The 26909-nt window shown below is 40.9% G+C and overlaps 2 protein-coding genes across 6 annotated transcripts in view; one reads left to right on the top strand and one right to left on the bottom strand.

The window, feature by feature from the left end:
- The window catches only part of LOC125464582 (E3 ubiquitin-protein ligase RNF43), a 341070-nt gene that overhangs the window by 305723 nt on the left and 8438 nt on the right, over window positions 1-26909 (top strand). For 4 of the 5 annotated variants that reach the window (XM_048557140.1, XM_048557139.1, XM_059655199.1 and 1 more), the window contains exons 3-7: window positions 15057-15131; window positions 18493-18633; window positions 21322-21423; window positions 25988-26158; window positions 26680-26782. In XM_048557140.1, the coding sequence (XP_048413097.1) occupies window positions 15057-15131; window positions 18493-18633; window positions 21322-21423; window positions 25988-26158; window positions 26680-26782 (592 nt within the window). Of the gene's footprint in view, window positions 1-14102; window positions 14174-15056; window positions 15132-18492; window positions 18634-21321; window positions 21424-25987; window positions 26159-26679; window positions 26783-26909 lie in introns of those variants that run through there. The other variant, XM_059655200.1, reaches the window with a different exon arrangement.
- hpda (4-hydroxyphenylpyruvate dioxygenase a) overlaps window positions 21959-26909 on the bottom strand; it is a 54754-nt gene continuing 49803 nt past the window's right edge. Inside the window, exon 15 of the mRNA XM_048557142.2 lies at window positions 21959-24402. The gene's annotated coding sequence lies outside the window, so the exon portion shown is untranslated. The remainder of the gene's footprint in view (window positions 24403-26909) is intronic.

Here is a 26909-nt window from a genome sequence, read left to right as displayed (position 1 = left end):
CATGTCAAAAGGGCGAGAATCCAAGAGCAGAACTGTACCGCAGAGTCTGTTTTAGGCTCTGGTCAGACTGCACTTGGCATATTGTGACCGGTTTTGTGCCCTGTATCGGAGCTGGTGTTGGAGGGGATCCAGAAGATGTTTACAAGAATGATCCCCGGGATGAAGGCTACAAGGGAGGATCTGATTGAAACTTACAGAACACAGAGCCCTGGATAGAGCGGATGAGGAGAAGTTATTTCCACGAGGAGAAGAAACTGGAATCAAGAGCATAATGTCAGAGTGACGGGATGACCCTTTCAAACTGAGTCAAGGAAGGACTTCCTCAGCCAGACGGTGGTTAATTTGTGGAATTCATTATCACAGAAGGCTGTTGAGACCAAGCTATTGAGTGTATTTAAAACAGCGATAGCTGAGTTCTTGATATGTAAGGAGATCAAGGACTAAAGGAAGAAAGCGGGAGAATGGTATTGAGAAACATATTAGGTATGCACGAATGACAGTTCAGACTCAATGGGCCAAATGGCCTAATTCCACTGCTACCTTCTAATCTAAAAATATATATCACTATATTGTCAGTATATTGTTGAACTCTCAGTTAATTGGCACACGGGAGAGGAATGCAGCCAGGCTCACATGACTAGTTTGGTGTTGACTGTCATGGCTTCTAATCAGCAGTTAAGAAGTGAACCAATCCCAGGGTTGCACTGATAGGTAAAGTACACCTGTTGCTTGAAGGCAAATGCTTTAAACTTTTGCACGATAAACACTGCTGCAGTTAACTTGACATGAGTGAAGTTTGTGCCGATGGTAAACCTATTTGCATCTCAGTGGGAAGCTATGTGTAACAAAAAATGTTTAAGGGTCATTTACACACCATTCCTGTTTCCTTGATCATATTTAGAAGGAACCAGATCATGTGAACACCAGTCACTGAGATACAAGTTCATATGAAACAAAAACCGAAAGAACTAAGCCAAAGAAATAAAAACTGAAAGAACTAAAAGTTCTGAGAAAGGTTCACTGGACCTGAAACATTAACCCTGATTGTTTTCTTCAAAGATGTTACCAGACTTGCTGAACTTTTCCAGCAACTTTGTTTTTGCACAAGTACATATTGTTGGATACAGAGGGCAAGTTAATTTTCTCATCTTCTGCTTTCAAAGAAATTCAGTGTAATGACAAGATTTGAAGAAACATTGGATCCAACGCATCATCCTCCGACACTTTCACCATCTGCAATCTGACCCCACCAAGAAAGACATTTTTCCCTCCCCACCCTTGTCTGCTTTCCGGAGGGACCACTCTCTCCGTGACTCCCTTGTCCGCTCCACACTCCCCTCTAGCCCCACCACACCCAGCACTTTTCCCTGCAACCGCAGGAAGTGCTACACCTGCCCCTGCACCTCCTCCCTCACCCCCATCCCAGGACTCAAGAAGACCTTCCACATCAAGCACATGGTCACCTGCACATCTGCCAATGTGGTATACTGCATCTGCTGTACCCGTTGTGGCCCCCTCTACATTGGAGAAACCAAGCAGAGGCTTGGTGACCACTTTGCAGAACACCTACACTTGGTTCGCAATAAACAACTGCACCTCCCAGTCGTGAACCATTTCAACTCCCCCTCCCGTTCCTCAGATGACATGTCCATCCTGGGCCTCCTGCACTACCACAACAATGCCACCCAAAGGCTACAGGAACAGGAACTCATATTCTGCTTGGGAACCCTGCAGCCCAATGGTATCACTGTGGATTTCACAAGTTTCAAAATCTCCCCTCTCCCTACCGCATCCCAAAACCAGCCCAGCTCATCCCTGCCTCCCTAACCTGTTCTTCCTATCACCTATCCCCTCCTCCCATCTCAAGTTGCACCCCCATTTCCTGCCTACTAACCCCATCCCACCCCCTTGACCTGTCCATCCTCCCTGGACTGACCTATCTGCTCCCTCCCTCCCTCCCCCACCTACAGTCAACTTTACCGCCTCCATCCCCGCCTCTTTAACTTGTCTATCTCCTCTCCACCTAACTTCTCCTCTGTCCATCGTCGATCCGCTTCCCCCTCTGTCCCTATTTATTTCAGAATCTCCTTCCCCTCCTCCATTTCTGATGAAGGGTCTAGGCCCGAAACGTCAGCTTTCCTGCTCCTAAGATGCTGCTTGGCCTGCTGTGTTCATCCAGCTCTACACCTTGTTATAATGAAAAATCTCACATACTATGTGATTACTGAAGACTATTTTGCAACTTTAGTTTTTCTACGTTTAAAATATCTCTTTAATAGAACAAAGTGTTGAGGTGTTAAACCAAGTGCTTCTGGTTTTCCTAGCAGCCGCTGCGAATGTGTTTTATGCAGTTTTTTTAAGGCTCTACGTCCTTTCATTCAGCTTCAGTGCCGTTAAATCACATCACTTTTGAAATCCCTACAAAGAATTCTTTTTTTCCCCTTTCTCTGACTTATCTGATCCTGCCCTTTTCCTATTTCTGTTACAATTCAAGCAGTTACTGTGAAGCTGTTGTTTTAACATAACTACCATGGGGTAACATGCAGCCTGTTCTCCTTCAAGCCTTATTCATTAGCCCACCACCTGACACAGAATTTCCAGTTCATTTCTGAAGGATGGAAGATGCAATTATGAACAAGTATTTTGAAATGTGTCTTCCTTTTGCCTTGTCACACTTCAGGCAAGATCACTTATTATCCTGTTATTTGACTGCCACCTTGGGCTGTCAACTTCACCTTCAGGAAAGAGCTGAAGTGAGCTCCTTATGATGGTTTGCAGCTGAGAGTTGACATAGTGGAAATTGCAGGCACACTCCATAATCTTCCCACTGTGATGAGAGATGTGTTCAATGTTGTCACATTCCAGTTCCATTTCAAACTGCTGAGACTGCAACAATGATTTCAGTGAGTGCAACCATAACATTGGAGTGAGGAAATGCATTGTAAAATTAAAACAATGCGTACTGGTATTAAAGAAATTTGTACAACATTGTACACAGCCAAGGACAGTGTATACTTGCAAAACGTTCCATCCTCTGTTCCATGGTCTTGCAGCATCTAAATCAGTGACTGTAGCATGGGTCACATAATTCATAGGAGTATTCAAGACTATTCCACCCAAAATTAGGTGCTTCCTTCAGATCTCAATCCCACTGGATCTGCCATTTCACTTGTTCGTTCTGTTAACACGTGCGTACTTTGCTTTAGCATACTGTTCCACTGCTAATTACCTTCAATCACATTAAACTGCAGGTCACATAAAACTGCCTTGTCATCTAAAATTTTATCTGCATTCCTAACTTGGTGTTTTCCTTTGTCCGTCCCTCATTGCGTCATAGCTATACTCTGTAAATATTTTATCGCAACCCTAACTCAAAGGAAGGGTAGGACTGATCAGGGTCCAAATGTGAAACAACAGACAGTGGATGAGATGCTAATTGAGTACTTTGGCTGTGTTTTCCTCGACCAAGATATGTCTAATTTAGAATGTTAAGTAAGAAATTTAGAGAAATTGAATGGTTAGGAAGAAAGTGCTTTAGAAAAGGCACAGCTACAAGTATGAAATTAATTCATTCTAGACAAAATACATTAGCATCTAGGTTACAAGAAAAGTAATTTGAGAGAAATTTAGGTAGAGGTGATCGAAGAACTGGTCATAACCTTCTAATCCTTAATTCCAGGGAAGACAACAAGACTGAAGGTTGCAAATGTTACATCCCTTTCCAGGACACAGCTGAGAGATAAACAAGTAATTAAAGATCTGGGGAAACTTTGAGGCAATAATCAGGAATAAAATTAATTGGCACTTTTGACGAGTATAGGAAATAAATGAAAAAGAGCATTGATTTGTTAAATGCAAATTGTGCTCCATTGATTGACGGCTTTCTTAGTAATAGTGAGTGTTGAGGAGAGTATTGTTGCTTTGTGTATTGACGTTCAAAAGGCATATAGCTAAGTGCCACAAAATAGAAATTGTTCGCCAAATTATAGATTATTGATCAAAAAGGGCTAGTGGGCACATGGATGTGAAATTGCAGAATGGGCAAAAAACATAGATATGAACAACTGTTTTTCAGAGTTGGCAGGTGACATTGGGAAATGCATTGATGTGGGAGAACAAGTTCAGACTTCAGGAGGACTGAAACATGTCAATGAATGTACACTTCAAATTTGAAATTTGATTGCAGATTAGTGTGAAATGGTGCACTTTAATAGAGACAGTGAGGTGGGAAAATGTGAACTGCTTTTAAAAGGGATTGAGGTACTCAGACCCTGAGGGAGTACTTACTGGATATTTTAAAGGTGGCAGGACATGTTGAAATTTTTGTTTTAAAATGGGACCAGGTACCCCATTGTGTTCAAGAAGCAGGATTATATAGACCAGACATTGCCTTTTTGCATAGGGAAAGGATTTAGATCGATAAACTGGATGCTGTCCTATTGTTAGGAGCAGGGTTAGACAAACAGGGCATTGTCGCTGTGTTAAGAACAAGGTACTGCCTGAATGTGTGCAGTGGCTTTATATACACTGTGGTCACTTTTGTGTGAAAGGAACTTGGTTAGAATACACTTCCCCTGTGTGAGTGGGAAAGCATTAAAACAGACACATGCCACTATTTTTAAGGACCAGGGTTAGATTGCCGAGAATGCTTGAATATGTGCAAGGCAGATACAGAGGGATTTTTGATGTCTCGAGAAATCAGCAGATATGGGGAAGGTGAATTTGCGGCAGAAGCTCAGCCATAAAAGCATTGAATGATGGAGTAGGCTCAAGGGACTTTGTCTGTTTCTATTTCTTAATGTTTCAACTTGTAACCACAGAGCATAGCTTTAAAATTAGACCTGTGCTTCTGAGGGACAATATCAGATAGCACTTCTTCACACACAAGGTTGTGGAAATCTGAATGATTTCACACTGTTCTTCATCTCTCTCTCTCGCTCTCTCACTCTCGCTCTTTCTCTCTCTCACACACGCGCTCACACATCCCTCCCCTTGCGCACACTGCCCCCCCACACACACGCCCTCCCTTCACACAGCCCCCTGCATCTTCCCACTCCCCTCATGCAGCACCTCCCACCCCGCATGCACACCCCACACTCTTTCTCCCCCTCATAGAAACATGTGCATATATACACTTGTTTATTGTAAATTAATTTAAACTGTAAAGCCTGGGAATCATTGCATTTTATCAGACAAAGTTTCTCAGAGTGAAGAAACAGTGGATTTAACTGATTGAAGAGGGTTCGGAGACAATGACCTGTACTTGTTCCTTTGGTGAGCACTGCATCATCCTCTACTGTGTACCCTACAAATCATTTTCTGGATGTCTGTACCCCAGATTCACTAGTGCATTCTGTGGCAGTCACTGGCTACACACTGCTTCCCAAAACTCTGTGCAACAAAGCCTGCTGCTCTGCCATTCATTAACTGCACCCATTCTCTGCAGTTCCCTCTACTTCACTGAAAGGTTTGGAGGGTTGGCTGCACAGAGCAAACATAGTTCAACTTATAGCAAAGCTGCAACTATTCTTTGATAAGAAGCCAAAAGGATCAGCATTGGCTATATTCCAACTACTTTAATTATTGTAGATGAACCTCATTCTTATTTTAAACCCAGGCATCCATACTACCCTCAAAGCATGTTCCAGTCCATGAGATTTTCTCACTTTTTAAAAATGGTTGTTTTAATAATACTAGAAACTTTTCCTACCAGGTCTCTGCACTATTCACTTTTGTTGCTAGTTCATTAGAATTGTCTGCTGCCTTGGTCTTATGTAAATGTTAATTATAGCCTGCAAGTAACCCATAACAACTAACAAAGCGAGGTCAACAAAGACTATGATCCCTTCTTGTCATCATTAGTTAAATATAAACCAAAACAATTTCAGGTAAGTCATTGCAAGCAAAGGGCAAAAGTTAAAAATTCTGAGGGGAGTGTTGGAGATGGCAGTAATAATAATATCATTCTCTTCCGCTGATAGTTCTAACCATCTTATCGGGATTGCCACCTTACACCTTCATCAGAGTTGGATTCTTTATTGTTAGATATGTTATCAACTGGTTTCCATTGCACAATCACTTCTTCCCCTCTACAGTTGCTCAGCTCATCAGAGGCTACCAAGCAACTAGTACCCAGCCGTCCATAATTTACTGCTTTTCTCTGAAAACTTTGCTGTCATCACCTTTTAGCACTTGGTCATCAGCTGAAGGAAAATGCAAAGCCAGTTAATTTTCAGACATGAAGTGCAAGTCATCAGCTGTTGAGTTGGACTAAGACCAATTCAATCATGGGAATAAGAGAAAATAAATGGTGCTGTGCATTTCACCTGTAGAACTTGCATTCAGTTCCAACCCTGAGTGATCCGATGAAAATCCGGCTTGTTGGATGTGATAAATTTGGGCCGTCAAATGCCATATACACATGGGAATGGGCCATAGTAGAAAGACTGCAATTCATTTGGTGTTAACCGGAAACCTCACAGAGCCCACAGAACAGCTGTTTTAGGAAACTGAGAAATCACATTTGGACAAGGTTTTCAAGATTATACTTTCATGACCCACGTAAATTTGCTTCATGGAGTCATGAAGAACGTGTATAATTTAAATCCACATGCCCATATATTTGTAACTATATTGTGCTGATTATGATAGCTGTGCTGTGATTTGAGATTTATCAGCTTATAAGGCAACAGCAAAGAAAGCCAAACTCCCAGATCTACAGAACAGAGCGAGGCAAAAGAGAAATAAGAAAACAAATGGGATGAGTTCCTACAGGATTTGAGTACTGGAACATTCCAACTCTGGACGTGGCATCTGAAACTATTTATACTGGAGTTGAGTGCTCGAGGGTGATGCTGGGTATGTGAAATGTAGAGTGTATCTTCAACACAAATTCCCACAAAACAAGACTCAATGATTTACATTGGAGATAATGGGAACTCCAGATGCTGGAGAATCTGAGTTAACAAAGTGTAGAGCTGGTGTTCATCTAGCTCCACACTTTGTTATCAATGATTTACATTGTTTTGATAATGTTTGTATAGTAGCGTATGAACAGTGAACGACATAAGTACCTTTGTAAAGTGGGTTTTTGTCCGTTTCTGTTATCTCCATTTGTTGGACCTTAGCCGTTTTGGTAAGTGATTTTTGTGAAGCGTTTGCTCTGATTTTGAGCTGAACTACTTTCTAAAGCAAGCCAGCAAACACAGAGAAAGGCCCTGAGGGTCAGGTGTTCAGAGTAAATAAATGTTTAATGTGAAAGGAGAAGCTTAAGCTATGGGATCAAAGGCTGAGATGTGCTGCAGCATGTTTGCAGAGTAACAGTGCTCCAGGTGATCACCTCCCTTGAGATGCCTGCTTTCAACTGGTGTGGAGAGGTCTTGACCTTTTAGCAAAATATGTATGACTGCCCCAATAATAAACAGCAAGAAGCTGCAGCACGAGACACTGGTTTTAAAATAGTAAATGCTGGACAGAACGCAGTAAGGTTTATTGGCATCTGAAGGAGAGAGAATGTAATACAATATCAGGGAGCCCTTTATCAAAATTCATTTTGTAAAAGTGCCCCGCCTCTGTCACCACCTGAAACATCGACCATATTTCTTTTCCTGCAAATGATTAATATTTTGCAATGCATTTTTTAATGTGAATGAGCACTTGGCTGGGTGAGGTGGCACCAGTTAACACTCCTTTTATCCTCCGAGGCCAAAGGGCTCTCTCTCAAACTGGTAAAACTGATCAGTAGTTAGTTTGATAGGTGTTGAGTCATGGTCATTACTGCAAGACTTAGACATGCCTGAGTTCAGAATCATTGACTATGCAGCTCCTTACCACTTTGAAGGAGAAATTGCTGGTGGAACATGAATTTTAAATTGCTTTCTTGAATTTCCCAGGGGAAAACGTTGAGTTTAACTTGCATTTCAACCAATGTTGTCACTCAAATTCCTCTGGCAAAATAGACAGAAGCTCTTGATCACTGTGTCTTTTTTCAGTATCATGCTCCCTGACTTTGTTACTTTACTTGCCCTGATTAATATTTATGATTCCAAGCAAATTCTCCTTTTAGTTGTTTTTGAGTACCTCTCCTGACTTGCATGAGCCAAAAACACAAATAGAGGTCACTGTGGTCTCTAAACATTGGTCTCAGCTGAAGCTTCAAGATCACAAGGAATTAAAATTAACTTAAAGAAATCAATCAGTGAGAATAACCTCCCTCACTGTCCCTAAAGTGAAGTCTTCGATCACGGAAGGATTTGTCTCAGAGTTGAGATTTATTGCATTGTATCTCCTGTGTTACTGTTTGATCTTTGTCTGGAATATTGCTTTCCACTATGGCAGATGCTTTGATGGTTTTTGTGAATGGCACTGATTGCGTATGTCCTTTAAATCCTTTTCTGGAATTCTGACCTCAGTACTTCATGGACAGAGCACACTTAATGAAAATAATGGCCAATAGCATGAGTTTGCAGTGCACTCTTTCCTGATGATAGTCCTGTTGGTGGTCCTCACATCGACGCTCGTTCCTATCTTTTTCAGCCACATTGTTTGAAAGGCCCTGAACAATTTTGATAACTTCAACCCAGGTGGATAGTGGTGTAAATTCACCATCAGATGTTTTACCAACTGTGACAATGCTTTTGTTGTCTCCCTTAATGTAAGAAATTGGCTCTGAAAATTGTAGTATTGATGAATCCAGTAGACATTTACTAAGCTAATTATTCTGTACAAACATTACATTTGTAAGCGCACAATGTCTTGACTAACATTAAGATTTTAAATCGCAACAAACCAGAATTAAGCAGCATGCTTCAAGTGATCCCAATGTAAAATGAAATATGTGAGTACTTTATGCCCTTAGGTCGCATGCTTTGTTACAGCAATAATATTATGATTGTGTCTGTCAACTATATACTGACAAATTCACGGAGACACAATGTAACATTACCCTTTTTCCAAAGATGCACACTTAATTCGAACAGATTTGAATAATTGTCTGTAACTGCATGCCAATCCGTTAATTATACAACAGGGAAAAAGTTAACAAGCCCGATATTACAGAGATCAATATAACACTTTGGAAGTTTGACATTTGTCCTAATTTGATGATCATATACCATCTTGGAATGGTGAACATTGTTCTCTGTTGCATTTGTTTGACAACTCGGTTATCGTGCTGTTGTTTGTTGCCTGTCAACATCATGGTATAATCCTTATTAGGGTTTTATTGTTCACTTTTTCATGTATGATCAGCGTGCTGTAGATTAGTCTGAGCTGCCTTCTGTTCCCTCAATGTAGCACCAGGATCAGTAATCATTTTGGATTATGTGAGCTGGCTGAATATTTTCAAAGTCTTTGCTGGAATACAAATATTTGGATTTCCAACCTGCATTTTTTTTTTCCCAGCCTGTAGTTTTCGAAGTTATCCTCGTCATGTATGTGATCCATTCTCCCTTCAGTCTGAAGAAAGAGCAAGATCATTTGTACTTGCTCTTTGGATGTAAATTGAGCTGGGATGATAATCTTGACCCCGTTGGTGTTGCATAGAGATGCAGCAGTGCAGTATGAAAACCTTGCACTGTTACTTGACAGTTGATAATCATTGATTTGATAGTATCTGCCATACTTGCTGCTGGACCATTGATCGTTGATGGTGGGGTGCAATATCATATGGGACACTCCCTACTTGGTGCACACTTTGAACCAGTTTGCTAGTGTATTGCAAAGCATTATCAGACTCTATCTGATCCACACTACCAAACAAACTGAAAATAATGCTGTTTTGTCCACGATTGTTACGCTTGTTGTGCTGATAAGTCAATGAGTGATGGAAAGTCTGGAGAAATAGCCTGTGACAAAGATGTAATCTTCCCCTTGATTGTGGATAGATGTGTTAACACTTCCATCCAGCAAATGTTTGGAACATTGCGTGAATGTAGAGGCTAATTCTGCTGCTGGAGTTGATTAGTTTGGTATGGCATGGCTCAGATGCGTTGTCATTGAATATCCTGATTCATGTGTTTGCCATCTTGTACGCTGAATACCTATGTGTCCATGATAACATGGACATGATATCTTAAAATAATACTTCAGTTACTATGCCTGGTTTATCCTTAAAAATGACTTATGTGATATAGCAAGTTGAACTCCTGTATGCCCAAAATGAACAAATCATGTTAGGTACCACTATAGTACTCATGCCATCCTGAGATAGTGATGTTTTGCATCACCAGTTGCCAATTACAACAGTTCACTCTGGCATTGGTCAAAGTATAACACATCAACTTTGAACCCAGCTTGCATTAATGTGTAATTCAAGAGTTCACCTTAGTCGTTGTCTGGGTTGGGTAACCTGCACATGTCATACTTAATCATTCTGGTACCTGGTATCTCACTTCAAAGTTATATGCTTGGATCTTGACAAAGGAGGCACTCATCACTGGTTTGTAGCATTTCATTTTGAACTGCTATGATCAGTTTAAATGACAAATTTATTGACAAATAAGTATGTGTGCAACAGTGTGATACCAAATACCAAATTAATATATCATGCTATGTATTGGAATAGTTGGCTTATCCATTGACAGGTTGTTGAACCAAAGAGAATAAGTTCTGCATCAAAAAAGACACGTGCCTGTGACTTTTTACTGTTCCTGCTTTCAGAATCGTAACATCTCTGGTTTTTGCAGTATTATAGTAAGCAAGATTTGTCTAACAAAGCATTTGTTTCACATCTCAACCTTAGCTGGATCAGGACAGGTTTGATGGTTGGAATAAAAGGGCCAAAAGATATTTATCTGGCTAAAGTTTCCCTTGCAGTTTGTGCTGCTATGTGTCAAACCATATTAACACAGTGCTGGCATCAGTAAGTGAAAGTTGTAGTCATGTGCTTTCTTTGTCTTACCCATGGTTGTGATATCGTCAGAATCGCAAATACAATCAGGTAGGTTCTCAATGATCCTACACTTATGCCGCTGGAATGTGTCTTGCCTAACTGAGAATGCAAATGTTAACCATGAGAAATTCTACTGATCAAATGACACCCTATATGTTATAAGCATTTAAGATTAAATGGACAGACCAATGTCCATGTTTCGCATCTAGACTGGAGAAGAATGTTGCCCTGGAAAACTTAGTGTTTAATTCGTCCAGTGCGGTGGTTTGTTTGGATGCCTTTTAAATGAATGTTTGAGGCACTTTAGATCTAAACAAGCCCATATGTTGCCATGAGATAACAGGAGCTGCAGATGCTGGAGAATCCGAGATAACAAGGTGTACAGCTGGATGAACACAGCAGGCCAAGCAGCATCATAAGAGCAGGAAGGCTGACATTTCAGGCCTAGAGCCTTCTTCAGAAATTCAGATTTCTGATGAAGGGTCTAGGCCCAAAACGTCAGCTTTCCTGCTCCTCTGATGCTGCTTGGCCTGCTGTGTTCATCCAGCTGTACACCTTGTTATCCCTTATGTCGCCATCATTGTTTAAAACACCGAGTGGAGCTACACCAATCTGTATGATGGTAAACATTCTGAATTATAACTTTTCACTCCATCTCATTCAATTCCACTCAAAACTTTGCTCAAATGTGCATGCTGCACTTCCTTGGACGATCAGTAAATGTGGTTGTGTCATCTTCAAGATACAGTACTGTGTTAGTCTTAAAATTGTCAATCACATCAAAGTTTGTGATCACTAATTCAATCGTGCTACATGTCTGTTCTGCCACATTGGATGTGATCTGAATTTCAGGAATTGTGACTATATCGAGTTCTGTGCATCCAGGTCGTCTTGAACCACTGCTGCACTGTTGTTATCTCGTGAGTAGAGAATGTCAGGAGGCCAAGATTAGCTTGTGTACTGGCAATGCAATGCACGAAATGGATGATCCATTATATGCTCTGAGATGGTCTCTTACAGGCTATGCTATCTTGTGTCATTTGCTGAAATACATGTCTTTCAGATGTCTATTGGTAATATGTTGGCACTAGCTCCTGTGTTGGTTTTGGCTGTTAGAATGTATTGTTCTGCCTTTCTAGTACACTTTAATTTTCATGATTGTAAAGACTCCGATCATCTTATACAGTCGACATGGTGTTTGATGTTAACATCACGCAAAACTTGATCATATCTTCTGATAAGAGATAATGGGAACTGTACATGCTGGCGAATCCGAGATAACAAAGTGTGGAGCTGGATGAATCATCTGAAGAAGGGTCTAGGCCCAAAACGTCAGCTTTTGTGCTCCTAAGATGCTGCTTGGCCTGCTGTGTTCATCCAGCTCCACACTTTGATGTCTTCTGATATTTGCCTTTTGCTTGGTTGACTCTAAACTTGATGTGTTTGTGTACGTGAACAATTTTTGTTCCGCCAGTGTTGTGCTGTTGTACCATTTTGTTAGTCATTCTGAGCTTTGGCTTGGCTTTTGAAACCAGGTTTCCTGCACATATGCCTAATGGCTTTTTGTGCAACATGCTTTACAGATATCAAGAAAAGCTGATCAGCTTTTGGGTAGATTGATGTTCCCCATTTTGTAACAATTTTGTTGGTTTGATGTGTTTTGTTGACTATAGTAATAATGTTGTCTGTACTTAAAATGTTTAAGTATTGACACGATGGCTTCATACTTGTGTCCATACTCAAGTAATGTGCCAATGGTTAAGACCCTTTCTCTTGCCTAGCAGATCCTTCCGCAAGACTTTAAATAGTGTAGAGGCAATGAGAAACTCAGTGAGTCTCTGATAGTTCCATTTGGGAAAATTGACACTTGCTTGTGACATCTTCTGACAACCTGGTCAATAGATTTTTGAGGTTGCTGTCTGTCTGACGCTGTCTGGAATTGTTAATCCTAAAGTTAACTTGTATATTGTGGTGGTCTCAGAGAACTTTCCTAATCTTTTCTGGGTTATTGTGATTGTCTATAGAAAGAACATCTGTGTAAATTCCCTGAAAGCCCTCTTTGCAAACAGCAAGTAGGATTTTCATAGTTCTTTTCTTGGAATTACCTATTGCTTGATCTGTAAAATATAACTGCACATATATTTGATTAGTTGTAATTCAGTAAATTATGGATACACATCCATAATTAAAGCTCACTTGGAGAGTGGAAACACTTAAAATTTTGTGTTGCACTATGATCTACAGATCTGTACAGCTGTTTCTACATATATACAGATCTTAATAATGGGTGAAAAACTGTTCCTTTGCCCAAATTCTCCGTTCATTTCGTTCATAATTAGTTTTCCAAATATCTGCCATGACAATATTTGGAACTCTTTGACAATGACTACTATGAATAACATGGCATGAGCTTGCTTCCAGCAGGGTATTTGTAACTGATGTAGAAATGCTTATGTTATCTTCTATAAGACACTGGTCAAGGATATTTTGGTACGGAAGAATCCAGCGGACGTTTATGATAACTAACTATTATTGACAAACATTGCATTCACAGGCACCAAAGTTGATATTAAGCTATTAGATTGCAGTAATAAGGCAATACATGGCACTCTGAGATCTGATTACTACTGAGGAATATTTTATTTGGTAATTGTTAAATTGTATTTTGAGATGAAAAGTCTTGAATGTCCAGGGGATGGAATCCCAGCACTTCGGGTGTTTTGAAGTAGGAAAACACATATCAAATGCGCTTACTGAAATTTTTCCATTGTAAATGGATTTGCTAGGACTATTCCCGCCCTTGGTAAAGTTTGATCCTGCTGGGCATGCAGTGTGTAGACTGTAAGATGTACATTGGAACGAAATTGAGTTCCATTGTTTAGAGCATTCCATTCCTTAGGATGCACATTGTGGATCTATTGTGGGGAAACTCAGAAAGTTGAAGAAATGCTGAGAAATTTTACCATTTTAAGGCGCAATACATGAAGGAATGAGAGAAAATGAGAGGATCAGTAAAAGAATTTCAGACTTATTAGATTCATTGTACAGTTGGCTGAGAAGTATTTATCAGTCATGTTTTTGCATTTCTAGATTGAACAACAGTAAGCATCAGCTTACACTTGTGATAGTTTAAAACCATCACACTTAAGAGGATGCCAAGAGTCAGCTTTTTGGCTTGTTATTCAGCTGTTCTGTGAAGATTTGAGCAGATGTTATCACTTTGGAGAGTTGAGGATCTTCTGAATTTTTGCCCTCAATACGTTGTGCCTCAGCAAGGAAAAGGTTGCTTTGCTATGAATAAATTGAAAGCTGTAACTAAAAATCATACACAGTTCATTCTTGGGTAACTGCACATGGATCAAGGGAAGTAGTTATGTTTCCACCAGTGTTGAACTGTGGAGTGCTGTGTGCCTGACCATGTCTCATTGCCAAATTGTGTGTGATTGTATCTATTAATGGTAGAATTCTGTTTGTGTCTAAGCATTGCTGAATTGTAAACTATCTGGAGGTGCTGCAGATGATTTGGATGGATAATCAGCGCCCCCTGCTGAATCGTCGGTTTTCAGTTGCCTGGATGTCTCAATATGGTTTACACGTTCAGCGTAAATTTGAACTTTAGAAATATTTGATGCCGTGGGCATTTACTGTTTAAAGAGTTGATGGGGAATCTGGGGATTAATTAATTCTCTGGAACATGTGAACCTTATAAAATTCAAAACTGAGACAAAAGATTTGTGTAGGAATGTGCAACAATTATTATTTTTTAAGAAACCTCTAGTACAAACCACTGACAATAACTGCGATGTATTTGGTGACCTAATTACTCAGAAACCCACCAGCACACTCAGTTGCTGTTTTTCCCACATGGTGCTGTATCTCTTGTTTTTATAGCGTCTGATCCGATGTTTGTACCTTCATTATTGTGGTGCTAACTCTCACATACAAAGGCATTGTATCGTACTCTTTCACTTCTGAATAATGTATAGCAAAGATGATCAGTGATATTTCCAGTTATTGTCCATCTTTTTTATCTTTATCTGAACACCGATCTGGAGCCTCTTAACTTTATGTAACAGTCACAAATAAGGAAGCTTCTGGTTTGACAATTTTGTGGAGTAGCATGTGTTATATCTATTTTCACTACTTTTGTTTTTGTCTCCTTTAGGCCAAGTTTGCTATTCAGAGAGGTGCCACAGCAGTGATTTTTGATATAACAGATGATGCAACTGCTGTGGGTCAGGTAAGATGTCTTCACTGTCATTAACAGCAACCAACAGGCTGTGCAACCTGGGAATAATTTGGGGAAAATATGATCTTTCATTAAAGTCCATTTTTCTACAACTCAACAAAAGCAACTGATTGTCACCTCTCACCAGAAGTGTGATGTAAGTGCACACCTTTCCAAACATAGATCCTAGTCATCCAATTCATTACTGAGGAGTTCCCATCACTGAACAGACAATATCTCGAATTCTTTGGGAACTTTTATTGAAACCATATTTATTTCCAGTTGAGCATTTAATGACTTCTGTGGAGATGGACATCCCCAACAAGTTTTAACAAGGTCCCAAAACCAGTCATGGGTGCAACAAATGAAGAATGTTAGTTAATTCAGGGGAAACACATCCTGTTATTCTCCAGATTTTGGCACAGACCGTATAACATTGTTCTGAACCTCCAGAACAGGGAAGACAGGACCTCAGTTTATCATGGAGCCTCCCTATTGATGGAGGCATATAAATAATAATAGCAACACCATCCAGGATGAATTTAACCCCTCTTGATTGGCATCCTGCCCATCACATCAAACACTCACTGGTATCACCACCAGTGCATCTTGGCTACAGTGTGTACTATTTTGAAGATATGCTGCAAAATCCACCGAGATTTTACTTTCAGAAGCACCTCCCAAATCTACAACTTGTACCAATTTCAAAGGATAAGGGCAGCAGACACATGGGGACATCACCACTTGCAAATTCCAATCTAAGCCACACGTGATCCTGCATTGGAAATATTTTGTGGTTCCTTCGTTGTAGTTGGGTTGAAGTTCAGAACTTTCTACCTAGTATCTGCATGGGAATGCATTCAGATGAACTGCAGAGGTTCAATAAAGTGGCTCACCACCTTCTCAAGGGCGGTTAGGGATAGGAAAGAACTGATGCCCCAGCCAGCGCTGTCCACATCCCATAACCAAAAACTGAAAAAAAAGCCATACTTACGACAAAGCAGCACATAGTATAAATACCACTGAAGTTTCACCGAGGATTATGGCCTCTGCCCAGAATGCAGATCAAGCTTTCAACCTCCATAGATGCAAGAAGGCTGTGACTGAGCATGTCTACTACAGAAGTAAAAAATCCAAAAACATCAAATATTGCACTTTTGGGACCCTTAGTTTAAGCACACACTGAACTGTACAACTGCTCACAACTTGGACACCGAACACTGACCACTAAGACACACTCATCAGTTCAAGGGTGGATTCTGTTTTGAAGAGGGTAATTGTCAGAAAGTGGCAAATTATGCAATGGCATGTAGGAATAATGGCAAAGATAAGCCCTTTGAACATTGATATGGGGACATGTGTAAGTAAAATGCAGCTTTCCCCAATCTGTTACTTTAGCATCGTGAGGGGTGGTTGGACTGAACAGGAAAATGCAACTAGTTCAAGAGTGTCACATTTATGTAACCAGATATGTGAGATAAACAGGATGAGATGTGTAGATTGGATATTGATACTAATTACAAGTTTGTGTTGTGCCAAGAATTTAAAGCTAAGAGGCATAATTCATACATAATTCAAATTTTATAAAAATAATGTCCAAAGTAGATAAATACTTGTATATTATGGAAGAACTTGCTTATTCATTTGACCTGAGAGCCCACATGCCAACTACTGTAGTTAAATCAGTGAATGGGTGGCACATGTGGTGAGAACTATTCTAAGCTTCACTAGGCATATGACTTTCATACGAGAAACTGAAGTCAGTCTGACTTCAGGACTTTTGTTACACTGAGCAATCAAGTATTAACAGATGGGAAAGATATACAAAAATCCATTTTTTAAAGGAAAAGACCTTTTGGCCAAAATTATTTGTCCTGCTTTCTGAGTTCAACCAGACCTATCTTTCTGAAGAAACTTATAAAACCTCACTGAAATCATTTGCTCAATGTCCTTCTGGAGAGCACAGTGAGGAGATTTGAGGAGTCCAAACCTTGACATTGACATTCTATAAATGTCAATATTTTGGTTACTGTTTCTGTGATTCTCCAAAAATGGGGTCAATCCCTGTTTTTCTGAAAACTGAAGCCTTTACTAAATTGAACCAGTTGTTTGGACATTTTTTTTTCAAATTAATGATAGCACAGAGTAGTCAATTGAAACCCAGTAACAGCTTCGGATTGGAAAGCTACCACAAAGAAACTAGAGATATCACGGAAATGGAGGGACTCACCACTGGGCTTATTAAAGTGAGCTTTGAAAACAAGATCAAGAGTATACCATGAAGGATGCAATGAATATTAACAGTGGGGAATAATGGAAACCTGCTAAAACTTTGAGACAGGAAAGAAAACAAAGAATGTGAAGAATGACACCATAGTCATTGATTTAGGCGATCATAAAAGATGACTGAGAACCTTGTATAAATTGGTTGTAGATGTTTCAAATGTGTTAGAACGTGAAAGGAAAGCTAAAGGTTGATAGTGAGGGGAAATCAAAAGCTTCTAAGTAGCATATGGGATATTCCAGCTCCAACAGACCCTTTGGGTGAACCAACTGATTGTTACATAATGGATCAAGAAATTATGGCTGATGTTCCTTCATCAGGCAGTTTTCATATTAAGTCTGAAGTTGATCATGCAGATCAGGGACATGCATCTTTTGACTAAAGAGGTGTCTCTACGCCACCTGTTAAAAAGCATCATAGACTCTTCAGAGAAATAAGGAAGCATTTTTCAAGGCTGTAGCTCATGCTGATGCAAGTTTCATAAATGCCGGAGCTGTTTGAGAAGAAGACTTCTCATCTAATCCTCAAATTGAAAAGTTAATATGTAGTACTGATAGTAAGGGAAATAATTGGTCATTTAATGAGCAGCGTGTTTGAGCGTACAGTCTGCCAAGCTGTAATCAGTATTGTATTTGGCTGTGGGATTCAGATTCCCTCTCTCTTGCTGTCTCCACGAGTTGTGTGTTCAGTTTCATGGGGACATGCAGAGTTTACCCATAACGTTCAGTGTTCATGGAATCCTTGTAGTCTTATTGTCCTGTCTTTTTCTTGAAGAAACATAGGTAAATTCTGCCTCTCTTACTGTGAAAATGAGTCGAAGTCAATTTATAATCCATCTGTGTTTATATATCATGTATCCCTGAGTGTTGAAGTCCTTTTGCATTTGTAAACACTGCATTTCTTTTGTATTCTTGCCATTGGGGTGGTGAACATTTCAAGGAATGTAAAGCATCAAGTTGTAGACAGTCTCTGTTAATTCTGTATTTAAATTACAAGTGAAATACCTATGAGTATTGCTGAACACAAGATAATTAATCAATCCTCCAATAAGACACTCCGTAACATGGCTTTTCCTTCTCCTCCTGGTAGCTGAAACTGAATCAAGAGGATCTTTTGCCTCGTCCAGTTATCCTGATCCAAGGCCGGGATGCTACCCAGCTGATGAAGGTCATCAACACCAATGGCGAAGCAGTGGTGAGGATTCATGTCAAGAGTGACAGACTGGGTCGGGTAAGTGTAAAGTCAGAAATATGTACCTCCAGCTCAGCTAAAGTCTTGAAGGTCACGGGGGTGTGTTCTCATTAACTATGGATTTGTGTAAGATCCCAAGTCCTGTGTACGCAACCCGACACCAGCACAGAACCATATTCAGCCTGGGGACCCACTCAGCCTTCCTGCTGTTTCATCATTTTTGGCACATTGTTTAATTAGAAGTAGGTTCATAATATTCAAGTACCGAGCTGCCTATACTTGCCTCTTCATTAATGGTTACCTACGGTATCACTTGCAAAGCATTTTTAAGTGACTTATTCAGAATTAATTCCCAACTATTTTTGCAGAGATCGTAAAAATTGGGCCACCAAGTGAGCAGGACGATGTGAGGCTATCTACATAAACTGTATATAAACCTTTTATGAAATACTTGGTTCTAAAGCGTCTAAGACAGATGTGGCTTCAACAAGCTAATTATCCCATAACTAATGTGTGGATGGATGTTTCCTGGGGTCTGCCTTTAAGACAGACCAAAAATAATTCCCCATTGTACATGTTTTTCAATAGAAAGTCTAAAACATTCTAACTAAGTCTGAAAAATCTAAGGTTGAGGTAGGAAATGTGACGACAGGCTGTGAGCACTTTAAGATAAACAAAACCCTTCTCTATTCATTCAACTAAGAGCATTTCCTGAAGCCTTCATTTATTCAGTAGAATCATACTGACCCCCATCAAGCCTACGATACCATCCTCACGTAGTCAAAGCTTTATCAGGTTAAAATATTCCAAGATGTGGAGCTAGATGAACACAGTAGGCCAAGCAGCATCTTACTTTCCTGGTCCTAAAATGCTGCTTGGCCTGCTGTGTTCATCCAGCTCCACACCTTGTTATCTCGGATTCTCCAGCATCTGCAGTTCCTATTATCTCTAAATATTCCAAAATTGGGATAATTCAGGCAAATTATAATCCCAGCTCTGTTGGTTAGATTGGATGGACTCGCAGGTTACATGTTAAGCAGTTGGGGAAAAAAGATGATTTAATAACTCATTCCCTTAACCCATCCACCATTCGTTAAACTTTGAAGTATTTTTGTGTGTTTTAACCTCCTGTCGTGTGGGCTCACTTTAGGGAAGGGAGACCACATCTGAGCCTTGAATATCTGTCACTAAAAGCCAGACCAATGGTTCAGCGTGAAATACTTTCATGCAGGGAATCTGAAATTTGTGAGATCTCGTTAAAAACTAAAATCCATAACTTTCCATGATACACCAGTCTGTCTCTGTAAAGATTAATCCTGATTGATGTTTTCATAAATTACCCCACAGAGACTTTTAGAAACAGAGTTTATCACTTTCCAGTGAGCAATCCCACCGATTACCTTTCCTCTGCAGAAATACATTTAATTGTCTCTATAAGCATTTTATACCAGGTGCCTTAATGTCCTTTCCCTCGCACCTTGTTTCCCCCATTATACTTTGGGTTATTAAGTACCTTCAGCATTCTTCCACCAGCACTCTGAAGTTCTATCCCTTAGAAACTTTGCCCATTTGCCATCTCTTTCCCTCCTGCCCAAAAGATTGTCTTCATTCACTTCTCCTAAATCCTCTATCATGATTGCTCCCTTCCTCTTCACCACTTGTGAAACCTTGTAGAAATATTTTTAACCTAGAATGTAAACCATTCAGCACAGTGAGCAATGTAACTGGAGCAATTTTGCTAATGCCCTTTATTTGAAAAACTTTGTTTCGGTCAGCAGAAAATTACTTTTCCAAAAGAAAACAAATCCAATATCTATAACCTTTCGTTGTATCTTAAATTACCAATATCCAGAATCACATATGTGAACCTTCTTTTCTTTCTGAAAGGCAACAGTACTCTTCTGGTTATTGAGTGCTTTGAACTGCATGTATCAAATGGGGCATGGGAGGGAATTGAAGGCTGGAACACAGAAGTACATTACAAATTCTGACCATTGAAGATTTTCTCATAGATAACCGAGGTGAAGGTCACATTCCAATAACCATGTAGAGAAAAATAGGCTTTAACTGCTACAACTATGAATTGTATCCTTTTCCTTTATTATGATCAGCCTTCAGGCAGCTCAACTGTTGCTACCTTCCATTATACGAGATGAGACTTGCAGCTATATACTTCACATTTGTTTAATTTCTCTTACACAGCAATTCTATCAAGTTGCAAATGTGTAGGTGATGGGGAGTGAGTAACAGACAGCTAGTAACTGCTGGTAATTATCTTTGATAACTCTGTGACACATTCAGTCTGAAAAGTGTTCTTGGAAATGATTCCGTGACTGTGTGCCTACTTGCTGTCATGGTTTTCTGAATTATTCCTCTGATATTTGTCATCCACCCATCTACTAAAAAGGTGATCTGTTGTCCCATGAGAGAAAATTACAAGGGTTGTGATTCCTGTGAAAATTTCTTCAGCACTTAGTCTTGCACACCAGGTAATATTCATTATTGTAATACGCAGAACTGAGTGTTTATACCTTTTCTCCCCACCCTCATTACTTCCTTTGAGCTTTAGTTTTCAAACTGAACCCAAGATGTTTAATGCCATTTTTAACATTTTGTTCACTTAATTAGGCCTTAGTGCTTGTCATGTTTTAACTGAGCCACTGTTATGCCAAATGATAGAATAACTTCTATGTTTCAATCAGTAATATCTCTTTGTCTCCTCATCAGCCCGCCTACGATGTGGGGATCCTCATGACCCTGATTGTGGCTTTCTCAGTAGTTGTCATTATCCTGGCGGTGCGAATCAAGTGCAAGCAGAACCGGACTCGGGTGAGAGTAGTCCCCTCCAATTTATAGCAGTCTCAGCTGTTAGTTTTCTGTTAAACTTTAGTCCAGTCATGTCACTTTGCTTTGGTTTGCATCAGTGAATACTTATTCACGACCACTCAGGATCTATTTTGTTACCATTGTGGTAACAAATCAAATTTAGGTTCTGAATTATGGCCTAATAAGACTTGTGTTTTCTGAAAGGAGACAAAATACAAATCTGCCAGCCTAAGAGTTGTTTAACTGCCTACAATGTGGCTGCAAACTCTCTAGACTCGGCGACTGCTTGGTTTTCGAAATTAAAATTTGATTCTGAATGGGAGTAAGGTATGATAGAGACAATTACAGAATTACAGAATCTCAGGGCTATGAGCAGTGCATACTGTACTAACAGCTCTGGGCTTCAGTTTCATGTTTGACCAAGACCAATGCCATCGGGTTGGGAAAGCTGTAAAAGCCCATATAATTTTTCTATAAGGCGTTGATACACAGTACTGTAAATATTTCATACTCTGATTTGATTTGATTTATTGTAGTCACGTGTACCTTAGTACTGTGAAAAACTTTGTCTTGCCAGCAGTACAGGCAGATCATATTAAGCAAGGACATACAGATCATAGAGTGCTTAGAGTGAGGCATACAGGTTACAGGCACAGGACGTGCACAAAGCAAGATTGAGCATTATTTGAGTTTAGAGAGTTCATTCATTAGTCTAATAGCGGCAGGGAAGAAGCTGTTCTTAAATCTGTTGGCGCATGTGTTCAATCTTCTGTATCTTTCTATCTTACTGAAGAGGTTAGAAGAGAGCATTGTCGGGGTGCAACGGGTCTTTGATGATGTTGGCAGTCTTTCTGCAGCAATGAGATGTGTAAATGGAGTCCATGGTTGGGAGGTTGGATTCCATGATAGTCTGGACTGTGCACACAACCTTATGTAGTTTCAGACATAATGGGAACTGCAGATGCTGGACAATCCAAGATAACAAAGTGTGAAGCTGGATGCTGCTTGGCCTGCTGTGTTCATCCAGCTTCACACTTTGTTATCTTATGTAATTTCACATGCTCCTGAGCAGAGCAGTTGCCATACCAGGCTGTTATGCACCCGGACAGTATGCTTTCTATGCTGCATCTGTAGAAGTTGGTGAGGGATCTTATGGACATGTCGAATTTCTGAAGCCACCCAAGGAAGAAGAGGTGTTGTTGTGCCTTCTTGACTGTTGCATCTACGTGTGAAGTCCAGGACAGGATGTCGGTTATTGTCACTCCGAGGAAGCTGATGCTCCAACCCCCTCTCTGTTGATTTAGATAGAGGCGTCTTCTCCTCCTTTCTTCCTGAAGTTCAGTTACTAACATTGAGAGAGAGGTAGTTATCATTGCACCATAACACCAAGGGCTCTATCTCCTTTCTGTATTCTGACTCATTGTTATTTGATATCCATCCTACCACAGTGGTGTCCTCAGCAAACATGTAGATGGCATTTGTTCGTAGTTTGTCTACACAGTCGTGGATGTACAGGGAGTACAGCAAGGGCTGGACTGCATCCTTGGGGAGGGTTCCAATATTGAGGATTATCGTGGAGGTGGTGTAGATGTCTGTCTTCACTGTTTGCAGTCTGTGGGTCAGGAAGCTGAGTATTTACTTGCAGAGCGTGGAGCCCAGTTCCTTGGTCTCGGAATTTTGAGATCAGTCTGGTGGGAATTATGGTGTTGAAAGCGGAGCTGTAGTTGATGTGCACGGGTCTGACATAGGTGTCCTTGTTGTCCACATGTTTCAGGGATGAGTGCAGGGCTAGAGAAATGTCGTCCGCTCTGGACCTGTTACATTGGCAGCCTCTGAAAGAACTTGATGATAACGGAAGTCAGAGCCACTGGGTGGTAGTCATTAAGGCACATTGCATGTGCTTTCTTTGGTCCTGGGATGAGGGTAGCCTTGAAGCAGGTAGGGACTTTGGCTTGTGGAAGGGACAGGTTGAAGATGTCACTGAATACCTCCGCCAGCTGGTCCACACAGGATCTAAGTGCACAGCCAGGGACTCTGTCTGGGCCTGTCGCTTTCCTCGGGCTCCCGGAAAGGCTGATCTGATGTCTGCTGTGGTGATAGAGGGAACCAGAGCATTCGGGGCTGTCGGGACAGGTGACAGAGTGCCCCTAGCATTCTGCTCAAAGCAAGCAAAGAAAGCATCGAGCACATCAGGGAGGGATGTGTTTTCGTCTGCTATCTTGCTCTGTTTCATTTTGTATCCTGTTATGTTGTTTAGGCCTTGCTGCAGGTGGCGGGTGTCTGTATGGTAGGTTTGGGCCTCTAAGTTGGTCTGGAACTACCTCTTGGCATCTCTGTTGGCTTTGCAGAGTCATATCTAGATTTTCTGTATAGGGTTGGGTCTTCTGACTGGAATGCTGCACGTCTCATCTTCAGTAAGCATTGGATTTCTAGTTCATCCTGAGATTTCCCCCGGGAAGCACCCTGATTGACATCTTTGGCACACAGTCCTCCACACAGTTGCTAATGAAGCCCATGACTGTGGGGATGTACTGGTCCAGGCTTTCTGCTGAGTACTTGAATACGGTTCCAGTCCACCGATTCCAACCAGTCCCGGAGAAGCTCTTCCACTGCCCTAGCCCCGCATTATATTATTTTCTGTGAAGGCTCCTTCCATTTCAGTTTCAGCTCATAAACTGGGAGTAGGAACACAGCGCTGTGATCTGATTTTCTGAATTGTGGACATGGAATGGAGTGGTGGGTGTCTTTGGTTGTGAAGCAGGAGTCCAGGATGTTCGGTCCCTAGTGGGACAGGAGACGTGTTGGTAGTATTTTCGCAGCACCATCTTGGACTGGTTACAATCGCCAGCCACGAAGAATAAGGTCTTGGCGATCTGGAAGTGATAACTTGACCAAGAAGGAGATGCTCCTCTCAGTTTCAGATTAAAGCATGAGGTGCTTTACAGGATCTTTTCAACTTGATGCTTTAAGACTTTCTCGGAACTAAAAGACAGAACAGATGATGAGCATTTAAAAAGGAAAGTGCAAGGAAATGGAAATAGAATCAACCACATGCCTAGAAAAATAAATTGAACGGTTTTTAGCATGCTCAGGTAGAGAATGAGAGACGGTCAAAATGATATTCAGAACAAAAAAAGGGAGGTGTGGTATGAATGAAGCATATGATGAGGCACCGGGTGTGAACAGCTAATGGAAAGGTTAAAAGGGAATTATGCAAACTGGTGAAAAGGAACAGATTGAACTGACCCAGGAGTGGAACAAAACAGTGGTTTTGCGTAAAGGATGCAGATGTGTTGTAACTGGAACATGTCCCGAATGTACAACCTACTCATTCTCCACTCGATGATATAAGCATGCCCTTCCCGTAGTAACTGAAAGTAAACTGGAACTGCAGTGAAGAGAAAAGATTGTTGAAGCCAAAGTTAAAACTAGAAGACTACTTGTATCTGGAGGGAAGATGAGGTCAGTCATAGATTTTCTTTTCCCCATTCAGTTTGGACCCTCAGCAAGCTTGTCATGTTTCCCATGCCCTCTCCCCATTCCCCTTCCCCCTCCCCACTTCCCAATCCCCTTCCCCCTCCCCTTCTCCCCTCACCCCATCCCTGCTTCCTTCCCTCCCACATCTCCTTCCCCCTTCACTCCCCTTGCCCCTCTTCCCTCCTCACCCCTGTCTCCCCTTACCCTTGGCCCATCCCTTTCCCCTTCCCCTTCCCCTCCCACGCAGCCTGCAGCACCCTCTCCCTGTCCTTGCTCCCCAGCTCCCTTCCCCAACACCCTCCCTCGCCATCACCCCTTCCCCTTCTTCCCCCCTTCTCACTCTCTCCCTCTCCTCTCTAGCATAAAATCCCCCATCTCCTCCTCTTCCAACTCGAATTCTCCTCTACTCAAATTGTCACCTAGCTTCAGTTGATCCTGCAGCTAAATTTATCTGGAAATCTCTCATCCCCTTTCATCTGTTATATCCAAAGTTGAGCATATCTGTTGTACCATCAACGTAGTTAGTCATCCCTTGCTAGGTTACATCAAGTGGCATTAGAATGTTTCTCCTACAGCAAAATCACTCACTCAAAAGCAAATGACTCATTTTCTTTATTAAAGGCTGTACTGCTTTTTAAGGCAATCTGTTGCAGCTATTTCTTCCAGCCCTGATACAGTCAATAAAATTCCTCATAGCTATGGAAAGATTTGCACAGCTGTGCTCCAATCTTGACGTTCTAAATGTATGATGATCTTCCCCAACCCTCAATCTCCCACATCCTCATGTGTAAATAAACACCTTTGAAAGCTGTAGGGCCTGTATAATATAGGAACGGTGATAACTCTGAATAATTTATTGCTATTATAAATGAATGACTCTTGCTGATAATAATCTAAGAAATCCATGAGTCCAAGAAGTATGGTGTTGCTGACTGGCTCTCCAATTGTGTTGTGCTATTCAACTGTTCAGGAGAGAACTGTTCCAACTTCTCAAATGATAGGTTGGGGTGCTCGTTGGAGGTTCAGTATAGACTGGCTGGACCAAATAGTCTCTCTCTAGTCTATTCTCAATGTCATCCTTTTTCAACAGAATTCCTTGCAGCAGCAGACTATCAATGCGATTAGCCAACTCGCCACCAGACATTATCAATCACGGCGTCAGTCTCAGGGCCATGAGCAGCAGAACAGCTTGGATTCACAGAGTAGCAATGTTTCGGAGCCAGTCTGTGCTATCTGCCTGGAGGAGTTTGCTGATGGGCAGGTGAGAAGAATCCATTGTAGACTGAACCGGAAAGCCTGAATAACAGAAATCTTCATTGTCATAAATTGGTGTAATTTCTCATCCTGCTATCTTTCAGTGAATGTTTTTCCCCAATTAGATTTTTGATTCTTGTTTATGTTACCAAGTATTTGTATTTAAAAGTTATTCATACAATATTTCGAAACATAGTGAGTTCTGGATTGTCAACGTGCAAACTTCGACCATCTGGAAAGGATCAGATTACTAGTTTGAATTCTGGTATGAGCAGATAGAGATCAAGGAGATTTTGATCTGTCTGGGCTTGAGTTAAAGCTATAATAAACCTTTGGTCATTAAATTCCCATTTTTTTTATATCACCTGTTGATGATGCTCCAGCCTTGCTGAAGCTGATCCAGGATGTTTGGTAAAAGAATCTCACTCACAGTCCGCACTGCTCTGTTGAATACTTGACTCTCACTGTCCATGTGCCTTGAGTTCACTAGAATGTATTGCTTATCCTATGTTTGATTGACCTTTACAGGATCTACGGATAATTTCTTGTTTCCATGAATTCCACAAGGAATGTGTGGATCCCTGGCTTCTTCAGCATCGCACCTGCCCTCTCTGCATGTACAACATTATTGGTAGGTGGAAGTTCAGAGTTTATTTTAGGCATTTTTGAAGGAAACAGATGATGCTGTGGGTTTGGTAAATGATAAGGGCAGAAATGGCTGGAATAAAACAGTCTGATGTAAATTGTAATTTACGTGA

This window comes from Stegostoma tigrinum, chromosome 27 (assembly GCF_030684315.1).
Source record: "Stegostoma tigrinum isolate sSteTig4 chromosome 27, sSteTig4.hap1, whole genome shotgun sequence".
NCBI classification, from domain to species: domain Eukaryota; kingdom Metazoa; phylum Chordata; class Chondrichthyes; order Orectolobiformes; family Stegostomatidae; genus Stegostoma; species Stegostoma tigrinum.
The sequence above is the reverse complement of the archived record's forward strand: the minus strand, read 5'-3'. Positions and strand labels throughout refer to the sequence as shown.